This window comes from Dermacentor albipictus, chromosome 10, assembly GCF_038994185.2.
Source record: "Dermacentor albipictus isolate Rhodes 1998 colony chromosome 10, USDA_Dalb.pri_finalv2, whole genome shotgun sequence".
Classification (NCBI taxonomy): Eukaryota; Metazoa; Arthropoda; class Arachnida; order Ixodida; family Ixodidae; genus Dermacentor; species Dermacentor albipictus.
In genome coordinates this window covers 25738571-25755440 of record NC_091830.1, presented here as the reverse complement: position 1 = coordinate 25755440, position 16870 = coordinate 25738571, and the positions used below count along the sequence as shown (strand labels likewise).

At 46.0% G+C, this 16870-nt stretch overlaps 1 protein-coding gene across 1 annotated transcript; it reads right to left on the bottom strand.

Moving 5' to 3' along the window:
• Positions 1 to 13137: 13137 nt before the first annotated feature.
• Positions 13138 to 16870, bottom strand: LOC139050829 (uncharacterized). The gene is made up of 4 exons (XM_070527617.1): positions 16682 to 16870; positions 14850 to 15027; positions 13956 to 14097; positions 13138 to 13316 (listed from the first exon to the last, which is right to left on the bottom strand). Exons 1-4 carry the CDS (start codon positions 16767 to 16769, stop codon positions 13221 to 13223), a joined length of 504 nt encoding a protein of 167 aa, XP_070383718.1. The 5' UTR covers positions 16770 to 16870; the 3' UTR covers positions 13138 to 13220.

Genomic DNA, 16870 nt, shown 5'->3' with positions numbered 1-16870 from the left:
TATACAGGTGCTGTCGCTGCGCAGGTTGTACGGGGAAAAAAATGAAACGCAAAAAATCAGCGGCTCCCAGTTTACGACACGCGGCGCTGCACATTAACTTGTTAAGGCTGACGTAGCATTTATGGAGCTCAGGTGGGGCTGCTGCGACCTTTGCACGTGCCTCATCATGTCCGCCTCCGACCCGCGGCGGATACGCCCGTGGCAGAACGCCGTGATAAGCCAGTCGGAGAATAATATCAAATACATCCTGTTCCAAGCGCGTGTGCTTGGTTCCGTCGAAGCTAAGTGCGCACTAAATGAAGGCATTCAAATTTCATCACTGGCAATATTTCACTATTATTTTGCCGTCATTTTATTGTCATCGTGCTCATTCTCGCAGTTTCCCCTCGATTGGGCAGTGATCAATGACACTCTGGAAATGGAAGAGGCCGCAAATAAAAATGTGGCCGAGCACATCCTGTGTGTTCGCACGTGTAGTGTATTGCGCTAGATTCCCACAATGACTCATCGTAGTGGGTTTAGGTCACTATAAAGCTTGCGAAGTTGCAGTATTTGCTAAAATGATTGCCTTTTTCTTTTAGTTTACGGCGACTCAGCAAAAAGTAGCGAACTAGGAATTCGCTACCCCAAGTGAATTGCGCATTTCTCTGAATTACGTGGGAGAACTTGTGGTCCGGAGTAACGAGTGGATTTGCACGAAATTAAGAGAGTAGGGCGGAAGCAAGAACGGGAACAGAATAGGCTCCACAACGCGTTCTAAACTAAAACAATTTCTTGATATTTTAATGGGCCACATTCGCTATCCGCTAATGAGGGTCGAGGTTGTGGTGGACGACGGATAAATTAGGACCGTCTGAATTTCTTTAGCGTGCACTTAAATCTAGGTGGCCAGTGTTTTTCCACTTCGGCCTCACGGAATCGAACGCGGAACCTCGAGTTCAAAAGCGCGACGCCATAGCCAGTGGGCGGCCACGGCGGGTAGGATTAATTTTCAGCAAAGCTTTCTTCTCAGAGAGAAGCAGTGTTTATGCAATTTTTCTGACGAGTCACAAGTGCTTCTACAGTCATTTGAATACACACAACCAGAAAAAAGAACCTAACGGCGTCAATCAAAGTAAACACCGTAACAATGACAGATTACGAAAAAGGAAAAAGTAGCAGTCATTGCCAATGTTCATTGGTTGTCGAATCATAGCTGCAGTCATCGCGGTCTGAAGGCTAAACGCTTTAGGCTGAGTGTTTCTCTACATTTTTCCATAACACATTCATTATCTGCAATTTTCCTGTACGGAAACATTCATTTAGTCGCTATTCTTCTAATCACAGTAGTCGTCGTTATGGCAGTCCTCTTTCCTGTCATCATCGTCGGGTTAGCTATTGCTGTTTTGTGTGAGGCTAAATATTTTGATAGGTCGGATGCGTAGGGTTTTCCTGCCTGGAAACGTTCGGACCCATTTCAAGCAGTGATCCCCATCGTCGTTGTCCCTGTTGTCATCCTCAGTGTCCCTGTCATCTTCCAGTCAGCTATCGATGTTTTGCGTGAGTCTAAAGATTTCTCATAGAATGTACCTGCAGTGCTTCCTTGTGTGGAAACATTCTTACCGATGTGTTGCAGTCGTCGTCATCATCTGTCTCCGTTTGTATCGTCATCGTCTTTGTCATCATCGGATCAGCTATCGCTGTCTTGCATGAGCCAAAAAGTTTCCATTAGTGCGTGCATCTAGAGTTTTCCTGTGTGGAAGCCGTCCCATTGACGTCATGCACTCCTTATGTTTGCATTCCTGGTCGCTGCGGCCGCATTCTTATGTTCTCGGAGTGCAGAACCACCCTCTCACTGTCCTCTAGACACAATGATGAAAAACCCAATATGGCCAGTATCGATTCGGATATGTCTAATACGATGTCTCTCGTAGTCCTTACGTTGCTTTCGGGAGCTAAACTCAGTCCATTAACAAGTCGCTTATCATGTACCATCACGAGCAAAATTTCGAATATAGTGGTGGCAGAATGATCGACTGAGCTGTGGCATTGTTTCTTTAGCCGATTGATTGATTGATTGATTGATTGATTGATTGATTGATTGATTGATTGATTGATTGATTGATTGCAAAATCAGGCACCCGTTGTCCCCTACATTATCGTTTAAACTGTTTCACAATGGGACAGGTTTAGTGCTACTACACAGACACCAGCAAGCCTTTTATGGGTGTGGAAAGGGCCCAGCCCAACCCGCCGTGGTTGCTCAGTGGCTATGGTGTTGGGCTGCTGAGCACGAGGCCGCGGGATCGAATCCCGGCCACGGCGGCCGCATTTCGATGGGGGCGAAATGCGAAAACACCCGTGTACTTAGATTTAGGTGCACGTTAAAGAACCCCAGGTGGTCAAAATTTCCGGAGTCCTCCACTACGGCGTGCCTCATAATCAGAAAGTGGTTTTGGCACGTAAAAACCCCAAATATTATTATATTAAGGGCCCAGCCTCTCGCAATGCACTTGAAGCAAGCTGGTCAAGTAGTCTAATGCATATTTTGATTTGTGATTTCATATGAGTGAGTCTTTTACGGTAGATGATACGTACAAGGAAGCAAGTTGTCGCTTCCGTGATACCAAAGGCCACTGTTTGCTTAAATAAAATAGTTTCTTTTCTTTTGTGAAGCTTTATATACGTACGCTCAAGGAAGGTGTTGTTCACGTGATACTAAGAGATACTTTTTGGTCAAATAGCAGAGCTTGTTGCTTCTTTTTATACGTTTGATGTACGCGCAGTTAGAGCGTCGGTGGCAAGATGCTTAACGCAACTGTCTGTTCATATGAAGGATGTCCTAAAGCAAAATTTATTTTGAAAACACCATGGCTCAAATAGCATTGTTTGTTTTGTAGCAATAGCCAGTGCTCGCAAACTCGAGGTGCGTTTGCGCCCTTGGCGCCGCCGCCGTGGTGTCTCGCTATCGAATGCGCAAGCGTGGCCCCCCGACTGGAAGGCTAACAAGCCTCCAAAGACGCGGAACACTAGCAGTGCGTTTTGACTGCGAAAACGACACAGCCGAGGCGACGCTCCCTCACGTTCCGCTTAATCCCTCCGCAGTGGAGAGGGCAGAATTCTGTCCCTCACTACTGGCGTTGCGCGCACGAACACTGGGGCTCCTGCTGAGCGCGCGTGTGCATTCCGTACTGTGGTGCGCAGACTGGTAAGAGCGGAACGAACGGTGTACTTGAATCTAGGAATTTCAAACTACAAAGCCTCATCTCGTGCGTCATTGCGGTGCGACGCATGCAACACAGGCGGTGGCGCTCATCACGCCAGCGTGCTGCGTAGCGGGAACGTGTCTCGCCCCCGTGCGTAGTTATAACGCCGTCCGACAAGTCTCGGAGCAGCGCCAAAGCTTGACACCGCGTTCGAACGGTCCGGCCCCTTTGGTGCCAACTTCCTGCTTAATTTTCCGATTGTCCCACGTTTACCTAGAAAACGTGATCAGTTTTAAAGGCGACGCTTTGCTTTGCGAACCTCGCCACGTTTCGGGTCCGTGGGTGCTGCGGCGGGGCTGTTCTCTGACCGAATAGACCAACCAATCAGCGCGGACGACGCGTGCTAGTAGGTGCATTGTATCACCACCAAATGACGCTCGCCTCCGCGGAGGGCGTCACGATGCCTTAGAACACTCACCTATAAAGCGAGATATCAGAAGGAAGACGAAGCATTTGCTTGCTGCGGTAAAGCTAGGGAAACGATGGAGCATGTTTTATTAGAATGTGAAGTCGTCTGCCCAGCGGTCCATTTATGCGCCACTGGCCTCCTTGAAGCCCTTGGGTGCAGCGAAAGCCGGGGAAAAGTAAACATGTTCGCAATAGAGATTAGTAAGAGGCGATTAGAGGATTGGTGGAAGAAAAGTAGGGAAACGACAAAAAAACGGAGACGTACAAAAACAAAGTTCACAATAGGGGGTCAGGAAATTTGATTGTGGGAGTTCATCGTGTTTTCTTTTTCTTTTTTTTAACCTAGGCATGACATTAGGCAGTATAATAGCAAGAGCTTGGTGGCGCAACCCACCGCCCTGTTCCAATGGGGACGCTCATAACATCCATCCATCAATCTATGCCTCCGTAACGGATTCGCGGATTTCGTTTTTCTAAAGTTAGCTGGAACATTAGGCAAAGTAATGACGAGATTTCGGTGATGCGCCCCCCCCCCCGTCCTGTTTCAAAGGGGACGAAAATGGCATCCATCCATTCATCTACCCATCCATCCGCGGCAGCGGGATCAGTATTGCATTAGCCTCTCTGCAGTGCCTAAATAAAGCTTTCCCTGTGGCTTGGCTAGGACAGTCAATAAACACAGACTCGTGTTTCGACTCTGTGCGATCACGTGAAGCCTCGCTGCATTAGATTTCTAGTCGATGGATCTGCTGCATATCTTAATTTTAGCTCAAGCACTAAAATCCTCAAAACGCATATAATAAGTCGCTGAATTGAATTCACTTGAATTCTTAGGTTTTACGGGCCCAAAACCACGACTTGATTATGAGGCACGCCTCATTGGTGGAATCCGGAATAATTTTGAACACCAGGGCATCATTAACATGCCCTCAGTGCATGGGACACGGGCATGTTTGCATTGCGCCCCCCATTTAAAGGCCGCGGCCGTGATTTGATCCCGCGACCTCTTGTTTAGCAGCGCAGCACCATAGTTGCTAAGCCACCGCGGCGGGTAATATATATATATATATATATATATATATATATATATATATATATATATATATATATATATATATATATATATATATATATATATATATATATATATGTATAGCAAACAATAGAAGTACCTAGTAAAAATAACAGCACTTGACTGACCTTTCGGTCAGGGTCCAGCCTTCATCAAGGGTGCTACTGCAACCTCACAGAGTTCAATTTATATATTTTCCTCAGTAAACAAAAACACAGATGCGAGCGATAGAAAACAAAAAAACCTGAATACAAACTTTACGTACTTGCACGTGCCCCCAAAAAAAAGAACAAACACAGTCTATGACCACAAGCACGCTTACATTTAGTGACGTCATGAATACCAACACGTGCATTGGCATATGACAAAGTCAACGAAAACAACAATAAATGCAAACTTGCGCGAACATGCAATGGCGCTATAGCGGGAGTGCAAAGTTGCGCGGGGTCTTATGAAGAAAGAAAAGCAAAGAAAAAGCCTTGAAGGAAAACAAAATGTGCAAGCAGTTTGTGAATAATCCACACGTGAACAGCTGCGCATTCAGTCGTATCCACAAGAGAGAAAGCGCGAAAAGATGTAGCCAGTAGCATGTAAGGAGGGGTGACAAGGAGAATGTGAGGGGTTGCAGCTGCTGCGACCTTGAAGATGGTCAATACCACAATCTCTTTAGCGGATACCTGTAGCGTGACCTCCACTGAACTCTGATTTGAACGAACTGCGTTCCATTGGCCTCTTTGCACAAGTGGTGTGCAAAGAGGACAATGCATCCTTTGTGGCCGCGGGAAAGCTGTCTTTTATACAAAATATATGCGTGTGTGAAAAATAAAACATAAGCGAAAAATTATATGAAAAAGTGAACTCGTAAACACGAACATAGCAGCAGGGCGAGAAGGATTTCCAATATATGATGTAGAAATATACATATGATTCTATAAACGTGTCGTATGATATATATCATATATAACCGTTAGGAAATGCATGAGGCAGCCAGGAAAATTATTCAATGGCGCACGGAACGGCCGTGTCGGCCGCGCAATCAAATGCTGAAATAAAAGAGAAAGGTTGGGAACCATGACAGCTAGAAATGCTCGCGCCCACATTTTGACATCATGCCACCAGAAGCGATAAATATGTAAATATATATCTAAAACAATAATAAGAGGCCACGAAATTTGTGACGAGTTAGCCAACGAAACGGGTAAAAATGAAAGCTTGCCAACACTTTCACAGATTCTATAAATCAACACTTTGAATGTATGAATTTGACATGATTCACGAAGCTCTCCTTCGTGGTGGGAAGGAAACCCAGATTGAAGGATTATTCAGGTGATTTTATCACATGAGTGGTACGGAATAATGGCGGTTTTTGGTAGCGGAAGGTCAGGGAGAGCAGTAGCATGAAACTTTTGGTTGTCAATGAGGTATCTGAAGCGTGTTTCAGTTTGTCGAACGCTCTGTAATTTACAAGCAGAACATCCGAGCAAATTGATGCAGTTGTCAGTGTCGCGCGCGAAATTACCTTTAATTTTCATATGGAAGTCGGAGGTGGTGCTTTTGGCAATACATGATGTTATAATGTGTGTACGAGCCTTGCACCTTGTTTTCTTGCAAGGTCGGCAACCCGCAGTCTCAGCAATCCACGCTTTACATGACCTTAACATGTCTTGCAGATTACTAGACCATCCGAAGACTGTCCGAGGTGGTTATGAAAGGATAACTTTAGGGTGATCGCTATGCGCTAGTATGTTAAATGTTTTCTTAAGGATTTAGGAAACATTCGAGACGGATGCTGAGTGGGTTAGAACAAGGGTACTTTGTGTTCGAAAGGACGATTGCATTTTCGCGTGAAACAAATCCTTCCTATTCAGCGCAACGCATTTTCTGACGGCATCGTTAACAATGTGACGCGGGTATTCCTGCTGGATTCAAGCTTCGCGAAGTTCTTAACAGTTTTGATAAAAGTCTGACTGTTCCGAGCAAAGCTTCTTACAGCGGAGCGCTTGACCATACTGTATGCTGGTTTTTCGGTGTCTTACGCGTGAACTTTTAAAGTGAAGGTGATACCTATGTACGCGTGGCTTGTGGTCATAGACTAAGTTTCTTTTTTTATGCGAAGCATATTACTAGGGCTCAACCCAGCTCCTCAGGCGCGGCGGTGTCGCCTTCAATACCACGTGACACCGTGACGTCACGACAGAGGAGAAACGGGGCTCCAACTCGCGCCGTCGCTCGCGGCGTCGCGGCGGTATATAAGCAGCTGCGCTTGCCTCTGCTAGACACTCACGAGGTTAAATGCCTCCTGGAGACAGAGCTGCTCGTTGGAATGAGAAGCGAAGGTTGCGGCGTGCTGCAGAGACTGTTTCTAGGTGGCTTTGCTACGGCGCAGCGACTACGCGCCCCGCATCGGACGCGGTGAGCGTCGAGCAACGCAGCGTTCGGCGCGACAACGAAATGTGCGCCTGAGCAAGCGCCGCACGCCTGAGCCGACGCCGACGACACCGGCTTTTCTGCGACACGAGCTCCTTAACGCTGTCGCGGTAAAATAAAGGCTAGTATGCTTCGCATCCTGGGCTTAACTTTAGCTAAGCCACAGCCATTTTTTTTGTACACGCGCGAGTTTGTAAAGTACGTATTCACGTTCTTGTTTCCTCTCGCTCACTTCATTCCTTTTTTTAATGAAAAAATCCATAAATTGAACCCTCTGTGCTTGCAGTTGCCCTTGTGGTGAAGGCCGGACCCCAACCAAAAGGTCAGTGAAGTCCTGTTATTTTTCCTACATGCTTCTATACTTTGAACTATTTCTGTGCCGTATCCTATGACTCTATGCATGATGATATCTAAATATATATGCATATATCCTGTTATTTTCCCGACGTGCTTCTATGCGAACTATTTCTGTGCCGGCTCCTATGATTATATGCACCACTTTATACACAAAAACACACACAGGTATATATATATATATATATATATATATATATATATATATATATATATATATATATATATATATATATATATATATATATATATATATATATATGCGCGCGCGCGCGCGTGTGCGTGGGTGTGTAAATGCGAGCACACACACAGTCACTGTGCACTGCACTTCGTCCTGGTTCTGCAAGGGAGCTACGCCGAAGCTGCTGCTGTAAGGGTTCACCTATATTGATATGGGACTGGGACGCGGTCATCGAAAAAGGTGACGTGAGTTCTGAGTCATGTAAACTGCAAAAATATATTTACATAAAATACAGTACTGTCACTAGAACGCAATCCACTGAGTTGTATGCCACTGCTTTTCAGCTGGGCCAGAATACCGTCTGCTTTGTTTAGAGCGTGTCCTTCGTTTTCCCACTTCGTAGTGCATCGTCAACATGTTTGCGTCAGTGCCAGACATGTAAATTAACAAAAAAATAAGTTAACCTGTTGGGTTTCAGCAAACGGAAGTGGAGCCGACATCTAAACATCCGTCGGTTATAGAAAAATATCACGGCCGAAGCGCTCCGTACAGATGGTTAACCAGCGAAGCTGAAACGTGCAGCCCAGCTATTATCAGCGGGTCAATCCCGATGGTTCGTAAAACGAAGGTTTGGTAGGCTTCCGGATCCTCGGTACGCAGTTAATGCTTGCGTTCGGCTGCACAAGCCTGTTCTTGAGCCAGGGCTGCAGCGTCGGCACGGGGTCGACGGGCCCATTCCCAGTTCTGCTCGTGGCGTTGGTGACCGAAAGTTGCCTGCTCCTGTGGAGCAGGCAATCGCGCGCCTCTCTTCCTCTTTTTCTTATTTTTTGCGCATGCGCATGGGGTTTCGTCGGAAGAGTTTTCGACATGCAGACGACAGAAGAAGGGATGGACGAATCGGTTAGCCATGTACAAGTTCGTTGTAAAGTAAGGGTTCAAGAAAGGGCATGCTTGATTGCATTTTGTGCATCAAGTTTTGCACGTGTATTGCGAACGCTGCACCTCGTATGATTCTAAGGGCTTCGTATAACGATGAAGAGAGAAAAGTCTAAGTAAATGGCTGAGATGTTGACGGTGTTTGTCAGAATCGACGATGCTTTACTCTGGAAGTCCCTGTCGCACTTGCCACTACTCTGCACTATTTTGGTGCATGTGTATGTGTACGCCAACGCAATAACCTTACCCTTATCATCGTTTGTGTTGCGCGAATTTCGGTATTTCATAAATTCAGTCGCATGCGCAAATCCTGTTCTTACTGCGACAGCAATTACATGGACGCACCAAGCGTATTTCTTCCGTAGTCGACGCCGTGGGGTTCTTGATGAATTCCAAGGGCGATAAAATCGTCGCCGCGAGCCGTGCGCTGTTTATGCGAGTGAAAGCGCGCGAGGGTGAGGCGGCGATCGCGGCTAAATCTCGCCCACGAAAAGCGACGAGGAAGCGCGTCGTCTTCCGCCGCGCGCAAGGCTCCGGGGGAGCGTATGGAGGGAGGGGCGGGGGCGATGCGTTCTACTCCGGGCGACAGAGGCGGCCCCACGCGGCCGCTCGGGCCGCTGTATCTTGAAAGCCATCTGCGACGGGCCCAGAGTCCGCCGCGCGCTGTGTTTTCGTGCCTTAGAAAAGTTGTGGACACTATCTAACGGGCAATATTGGAGCGCAGGCACTCCAAATACTTGTGTGGACTGTATGGGAACCCACGGTTGAATACATGCAAACTGTGACCTGGACATCGGGTCACAAGGGCATCACCGGGCACCTGCATGCGGACCAGGCAGCTCGAGGCATTACAAATTACCCAGCCAACCCGGACTTTGCAATAGAAGACCCTACACCTCTAGACGCTTGCTACGCAAGAATTCGAAAATCCGTGCGCACCGGAACAGCAAACTCAGTGCTGCGGAAGCAACCATGTTGCGAAGATTACAGACGAAAACCTGCATGAATCTGCACACTTTCCACCTGATCTACACCACGGTACATACATACGTGTAACCTTGGTGCGTGGAGCAATTCGGATACTCTTTCACATCACATGGGAACCTGCAGAACACGGAGAAGAACACGAAACAAACGGCACATGGACCGAATGGGAGGCGGTGCTGTCTAGCCCGGCCCTGGAAGGTCAGCTACGACTGAGCCAACTAGCTGAGCGGATGGCCCATGCCCGTGGGGCCTTTGAATAGGGGCACCACACTGCCGGACAAACTCCGTTTCTCAGCTTACCCCCTTCCCCCCGCCTACTCCCTCTGAAGAACTGTGGTAGAAGCCCGTCCGGTTTCTGTAGATGATAAACTTTTTCTACTACTACTGCTGCCGCGCTTCCCCACTCCGGCGTACTGACAGCGAGTTTCCGCAGTCACCGAGTTAGATATGTTCATGTTTACTTCTGCGCGCGTGACACCATGCATGTTAATTTAGTATGTCTATGTTTACAACTTTACGCGGCCGATAAAACGACTATCCTTGCTTCGTATAGCCGTCCAATAATTTGCTATCGCTATCGGTGCTTCGACTTTTGGGCGAAATTGCGATATTGCTTTTCAGTTTCGATTACGAGAAGTGTTATCCGTTAACCAGTAGGTTCTGATAATATTTTGTTCGCTGTCTAGACTGATTGAGGTAACTCGATGCTTTAAGTCATTCGTCAAGTGCGCAAGAAAAACAGGTATAGATGCATAGATTTTCAGCAGCACACTACAAAATGCAAATTACAGCAGTGTATCTCTAAATATTTCACGATACAAACAGTTGCGTCTATATACGGGGCTTTTCTTCTATGTTTTCAGGTAGCACGTGCAGTTGCACCGAGGTTGTTTCTCACGAGCAATTCCGTCTTGGTTATGCAGTAAGGCCGTGGGCAGTTTGTACCAACCAATGAGAGCCTAATAATCATACGGCGTATATATAAGTGAACATTTCGGTTGAGGCCATTTCGCATGCGATTTTTGTCCCACCCGAAGTGCGATTTCCATCACGCGCGACCAAAATCGCCATCTCACCCATCGCAGGCCACTTGCGACGTGCAACTGCCAAGTTAGTATGTTATGTTATTGATGTTGAGTTATGTTATTGATGTGTATGTGTATTTATGTTATTATGTTATTGATTTATGTTATTGATGAGGAACACTTATTGATGTTTAAGTTCTACCGTGTTCCAAATTGAGCCTATTGTAGTCAATACTTCTGTTATTATTGTTCTTGTGTGACTGCTGCTGCCAAGGGCGGCGAGGCCCAGTCAGGCACGTTCAGTGCCTTTTGTCGCGTCCCCCAAGGCATTTCTGTAAGGAATGTCTTGAATAAATGAAGAAAGAAAGAAAGAAAGAAAGAAAGAAAGAAAGAAAGAAAGAAAGAAAGAAAGAAAGAAAGAAAGTCACACGCCACACCGATCACAGCAATCGGTGATTTTTGGTTGCCAAAAAATAAAAAGAGATTAAGCTGGAGGTTGTCCGTCGAAATTGCAGCGAGAGCTATTCTGCATTCTCTTTGTTTGGTTTTTTTTTCTGCGATGGTGTTGGTTGGGAACTGTCGGTCGTTCAACAAATGCCGCAAACTTCAACTAATCATGTGGAGCCGGAGATTGCCGAATCCGGTACTTACCACCAGCCTCGTCGCGCGAATAGAGAAAAAGTAAGAACTCGTACCCCATCATAAGTTTACATTTCATTGTCACATCTTTGTAGGTTTGTGGTCACGCTATCTAGTAAACAAAGGGCATTTTCACGTTGTTGTTGTTGTTCTTCTTCTTTCTTTTTTTTTTGAGGGGGGGGGGGGGGGGCTTAGTGAAGTCATATTAGGTAGTACACTTGCGCGCCATTCAGGTAATTTACACGAGCCGTAAGTGGCTGAAACTACGAGGTGTTTGCAACGAGACAAAATGGCCTTCGGATATATTGTCACAGTTTTCGTGTTTGTGAAGTGCACACAGCTCGCGATACAAAGAACGCCGCAGTTATAGCGCATGCACATTGTATGGTTACACGTCCTCTGATATCTCTCGTGCGGGGCAGTCTAGAGAATCGCAACCTCGGCCAGCTGCAGGATCAAGGGCATTTGATGCGACAGCAAAGTACGCGAAGTGGCAACGCTGAGCCGAACGCACCTCCATTCAGACGCATTGCGCTCGTGTCGGTTATCATGCGCAATTTTACCATGTTATCAAGCGTCACTTACAGCGCATACATAGACAGAGGACAAAAAAGGACGACGTAGACAAGCGCTGCCTCTGTCTATGTATGCGCTGTAAGTGACGCTTGATAACATGGAATACCAACTAGCCCGTACTCAAACCTTGCTTCAGCAATTTTACCGGAGGGTGAAGCATACCCTTCAAAGTTTTTGTTCCCGCAGCTGTGAGGCGTCAAGGCTCGTTAAGAATCACGTGCCAAAGGGGGAGAGGGCATCTCGTACGCAGCGCATATCCTAACATTGCACATTTAACGCTCGGACTTGGAATAAATGGTGTCATCAATTTATACCGCGGCTTTAACGCATTTTCCATGTTGCTTGAAAGTTTCTTTTTTCTAGATTGACTAAGGTTTCTTCTTTCCTTTCGCAGAAGACAATACAGGCGAAATATATTGCGGACTAGGTCTGCTTACTGAACCTATAATAACCGTCATTTTAAGAGGCATTATAAACTCAGTTATGCAGTCAGCGACGTCCACAACTACATTGTTATGCACATATGTATAATTGTGCCGTTATTATTGCTCATCTGACTGCAGTGACCCAGCGACTTCGCCGGAGCCGATTACTACGAAACTTCGACACTCTTGGAAAAACCGGCATGTCTTCGCAATGTCCTCGCTGTGCGAAGCGTGACACTGCAGCAATGTTTTTGCGTTACAGCCACCACATGTGAAACGACATTTAGGTGTAGTTTTAAGTCTCTTATATTCAAGCTTACGGTGTGTAATGTCATCTAATCAACGGTGAAATAACTGGCGTCATGGTTCAACTCGGCCCGTTATTTCGAATCATCTCCCAGGCATATGCGACAGCCAACGGAGAACCACAGCTGTTGCTGGAGAGGTGCAACTTTACCCCAGTCTTAGGCACTCTGTTACGAACTCATTAATATCATTGTTTAGTGCAGTGCCATAAAAGCGCGTAGGTTCACGGGTATTAACTACAAGTGTGCGAGCACATGACTTACTGCGCATGCGCAGTGTACCTTTTAAGGCCGAAGAGATCCACCTACGCTCGCGTCACACCATGTGCTTTAATGATTACACCATTGTGATTAGAGTGCTCTCTTAAGCGTTCCGTGTCTTTTTAGGCACGGACATACGCACACATTTGGAAGCGTATCACGGGACAGGCATTTGAGTGACCGACGATAAAACACCTGTATCCCTCGGCAAATTCGCCCGTCATTGGGTGGCGAGGCCAGTGGTGCAAGAACGTTCTTTTCAGTGATATGCTTGGTAGACTTTTTGTGAAATTCTTTATTGCTGCGAGTGTATCTTACTCGCCAAAATCGGCAGCCGTCGCATTTCACCTGTGGAAGTTCTCCGATCCTTCTTTGACGTTCAAGCAGCATCAACGCGAACTTTAAAAGATTGGCACCCAACCGTGGAACCGCCATTTTTCACCTTATACTCAATAGTGATCGTCGTTGGTGCCCGCTGAAAAACATGCAAAATAAATGTCAAACATAGCACACCAGGGGCTTAATTCACAGTTTTTTTTTGTTGTTCTTTGCAAGTGTTCTTTTGGCATTGCCGCCTTCGCTAATAATGTGTGTTACAAAGCTAATGGAAATACACATATACAAAAATATTGTTAAAGATCTTGAGTCGGTCCCGTCGTCCGCACAAAGATATCCTGGCTGCGCTAATGCTTCCAATAGACTAACGTCTTCAATAGGTCTCTTTCCTTTGGCCTCTTGTGGTCTGCAAGCCTTGTGTAGACAAGCGAGCATTAACTCAAATAAGGCAAATAGCGCTAAAGTGGACATAGTGGAGAGAGAGCGTGACACGAGAGACATGAGAAGCAAAGGCAGGGCGGCTAACCAACTTCATGCCTTGTTGGCTACTCCACAAGAGGGGAGAGAGAAAGGGGAAATATTCCACAGAAACCCATATTGTGTTCGTGTCCTTTCTCGAAGAATGGAGTGCATGTAATTTTATCTTCAGACCTCACTTAAGACGGGTATCCATGACAGAGAAAAATATAATGCCGTTTGGTTAACTACCGCACATTCCAAATGACAGGAGCAATAGAATAGTTCGATACCTGAATAACAAATCTAGTTTAGCACTTACACCAATGATAGCCTGTATCATGGGGTTCAGTCGGGAGCTGGCGGACTCCTGCCTCTCCATCGCAGGAACTGGGCACTCATTGTTCCAAAGCTGTCCGAGGAACTTCTCCGCGTTGCTTCTTCCTCCACACAGTTTGTAGACGCTGGAACATGGAGTAACACATGCTTCCTCCTCACCGCAGTGTTGCGCATGGAAAAGGGGTGCCGACTTCGCTTATCGATTATCGATTTTGGGCTTGCCCCCTTTTGCCCAATTTCGCTGTAAATTTTTTTAGCCTTGTCGGGCCTTGACTCCCTGTTTTAGAAAATATTGTTCATGGCCTAGCTGGCATGTTCTGAGGGGCGCGTTTTCCGCTAAAGTTAACAAACACTGGCGCGAAGGGAAAACAGCGGCACGGGCGGTTACTTCCCACTAGTTTGTTCAGTCCACAGACGTGAGTTAAAGAACTAGACGACATCCGCAGAATAAAAATAATAGCCGAAACACGCCATGAAAAATGCTTAGCAATCAATGGTTATAAGGACAACCAACTGTCAGAGGATAGCAGCAGGGGCTTCTTGGTACGGCATATCTTATTTTGTTATAGCGCAAGCTTGACACGGACAACAGAAGGCACATCTGACACACACAGCGCTGTGTGTGTCAGATGTGCCTTCTGTTGTCCGTGTCAAGCTTGCGCTATAACAAAATAAGACAACTTTAAGAGGTGATTACTTATACTACAGCGTAATAAATGTTATGTTAATAATTGAGTATGTTCCGATTTGTGCGGTATAATAGCCTTACCATTACTAAGCTTTTACGCCTGGTACTAGCGTCGTAAATACGCCTTAACCTTTCATATGGCTTTACCAGTGCAATGAATGAAATAACAAAGCACGAAAGATATCCTACCATGAGCCTCCCCGTGGAGGACAGGAAATTTTCCTGCCGTTTTGCCTGTAGACAGTCACTTCCACTTTCGGGTCGTCGGCAAGTTCCTCGGTGACCGCGAGTGTGAAGTTCACTGTTACAGTTCTCCCGATTGTTGCGTCCATGACGCTCACGTCGCTCAGCCTAAATTTTTGCTCGCCTGCGAACGGTGAAACGTTTAAACAGACAAACAAAGCACGTTATCATCTATACCCCACCTCAGCAAATCGATGCAAGGCAGTAAGCTCCTGGTCCTTGTCAGTGAATGACTAATGACAGCCGGCGGCGTTTTTCAGACAAGGGAGAACTGCTTGAGCACTGTGTGCCCTGAATTGTTCCATCAAATATATTATTTTCAAATGTCCTATGTAAACGACTCATATCTTCACCCATTGTGTGCCATGAATACCTTCGTCGAACATATTCGGATGCCACACGGAAACCATACTTGCCCCCTAGAACTAGTGTAACATGCCAGACCACCTTTCTGTTAGACATCACCACCTTTCTCTCAAACACAACATCTCGCTTTCTCTCATCTTCTCTCTCCATCAAACTTTCGATCAGTGGGTGTTGCGCGCAGAGTGATCACAGGCGGGCAAAGGTACATTCGTGAATTCAGTGCTATGTTTCGCAGTGATGACGCAAACACGTCTTTCACTGTACCGAACGTAATTGGTGGAAGTCTTTTATCCGAGCAGTGAAAGCAAATCACCTACAATATTCGCTTATCGCAGTGCATCACCCTCGACTGATTTTCTAAAAAGGGTTTTTTTTTTAGTATTGCGTTGACACATTCGAACAACTCTACTTTGCAATAAGCCTCTTCCTGCCTGAAATTTTTGTCGCAAGAAACACACCTGAATACTGATTGGAATCACTAGTATGCGTAGTCAAAATGTAGGAATTTGGCAGTTTCATGCGAAGGGTGGTGCACCGACACAGATAGTAAGGTTTGTTGTGGCGCTTGAACTCCTAGGACGGTGTTAACGCTCTCAATCGACTTATGTGAGAGCGGCAACATTTCTGGGCTTTTTAAAAGCTTTAATACGCCATGTATCGTCCGTAATGGCATCGCACTGGCACCACTGCATTGCCCGTAAAAAGCAGCTTCAATAAAATTACATCTCTTTCAAAATCTGAACACTGATACTCTTTTACATAGTAATAGCCTGAGAATATTTAGGATAAAACGCATGCGCGATGAATGAAATGTTCCATGACTTTTGCTTTCAAACCGCAATTCTAGAAAATTCTGTGGAAAAATTCATTGTAGAACATGAGACTATGCTCAAGCAACATTGACGGTTTAGTAGTGTACGATGTTTATATATGGCTTTGATAAGGGTACAGCACACATACACCTGAATAAGTGCGAAACATCACGGTGATGGCAGCACCAACGGCGAAAATTCGTCTGGAGTGTTCATATATAAAAAGAAGTCTGCAAATTGCAGTGATTCATTGAGGGTGACCACAGCAGGCTCTAACAATGGACACCGCCACCATATCGAAAAAGGTCTTTTTTGCGTTGCACGCAACGTCACATCCATCTGCTGCTGGTGTGATCTCTGAAATACGCTCATCAGCAAACTTCTCAGTAGCCGAAAAGGTGAAAAACTGAAAAGTTTTGAGCTTATCATCATCCTTCATGCAACAAATTAAGGCTTTCGAGCAGCCAGACATACTGTATATTGGCTAACTTTTCTACTCATTACCAAATCAATCGATCTATCAATGGCGTCAACAAAACACAGAGATCTTGACCTTTTAAAACTTTCGAAGGCTATCACAATGAATTAAAGCATACGTACTTGAGCATGGTGTAAGCGTCGGAGTCTGCAACGAAGCGCCGACTACCGGAGAGCATACCACAGCAAGCAACAGCAACGCAAACAACATTTTGGAGTAGCTTTCTTTGGCAATCTGCGGACAACAAGTGACACTTGCCTACGGAGCCCCAGCTTCTACAGCCGCCCTTATATGTATGCACTATGTACCTG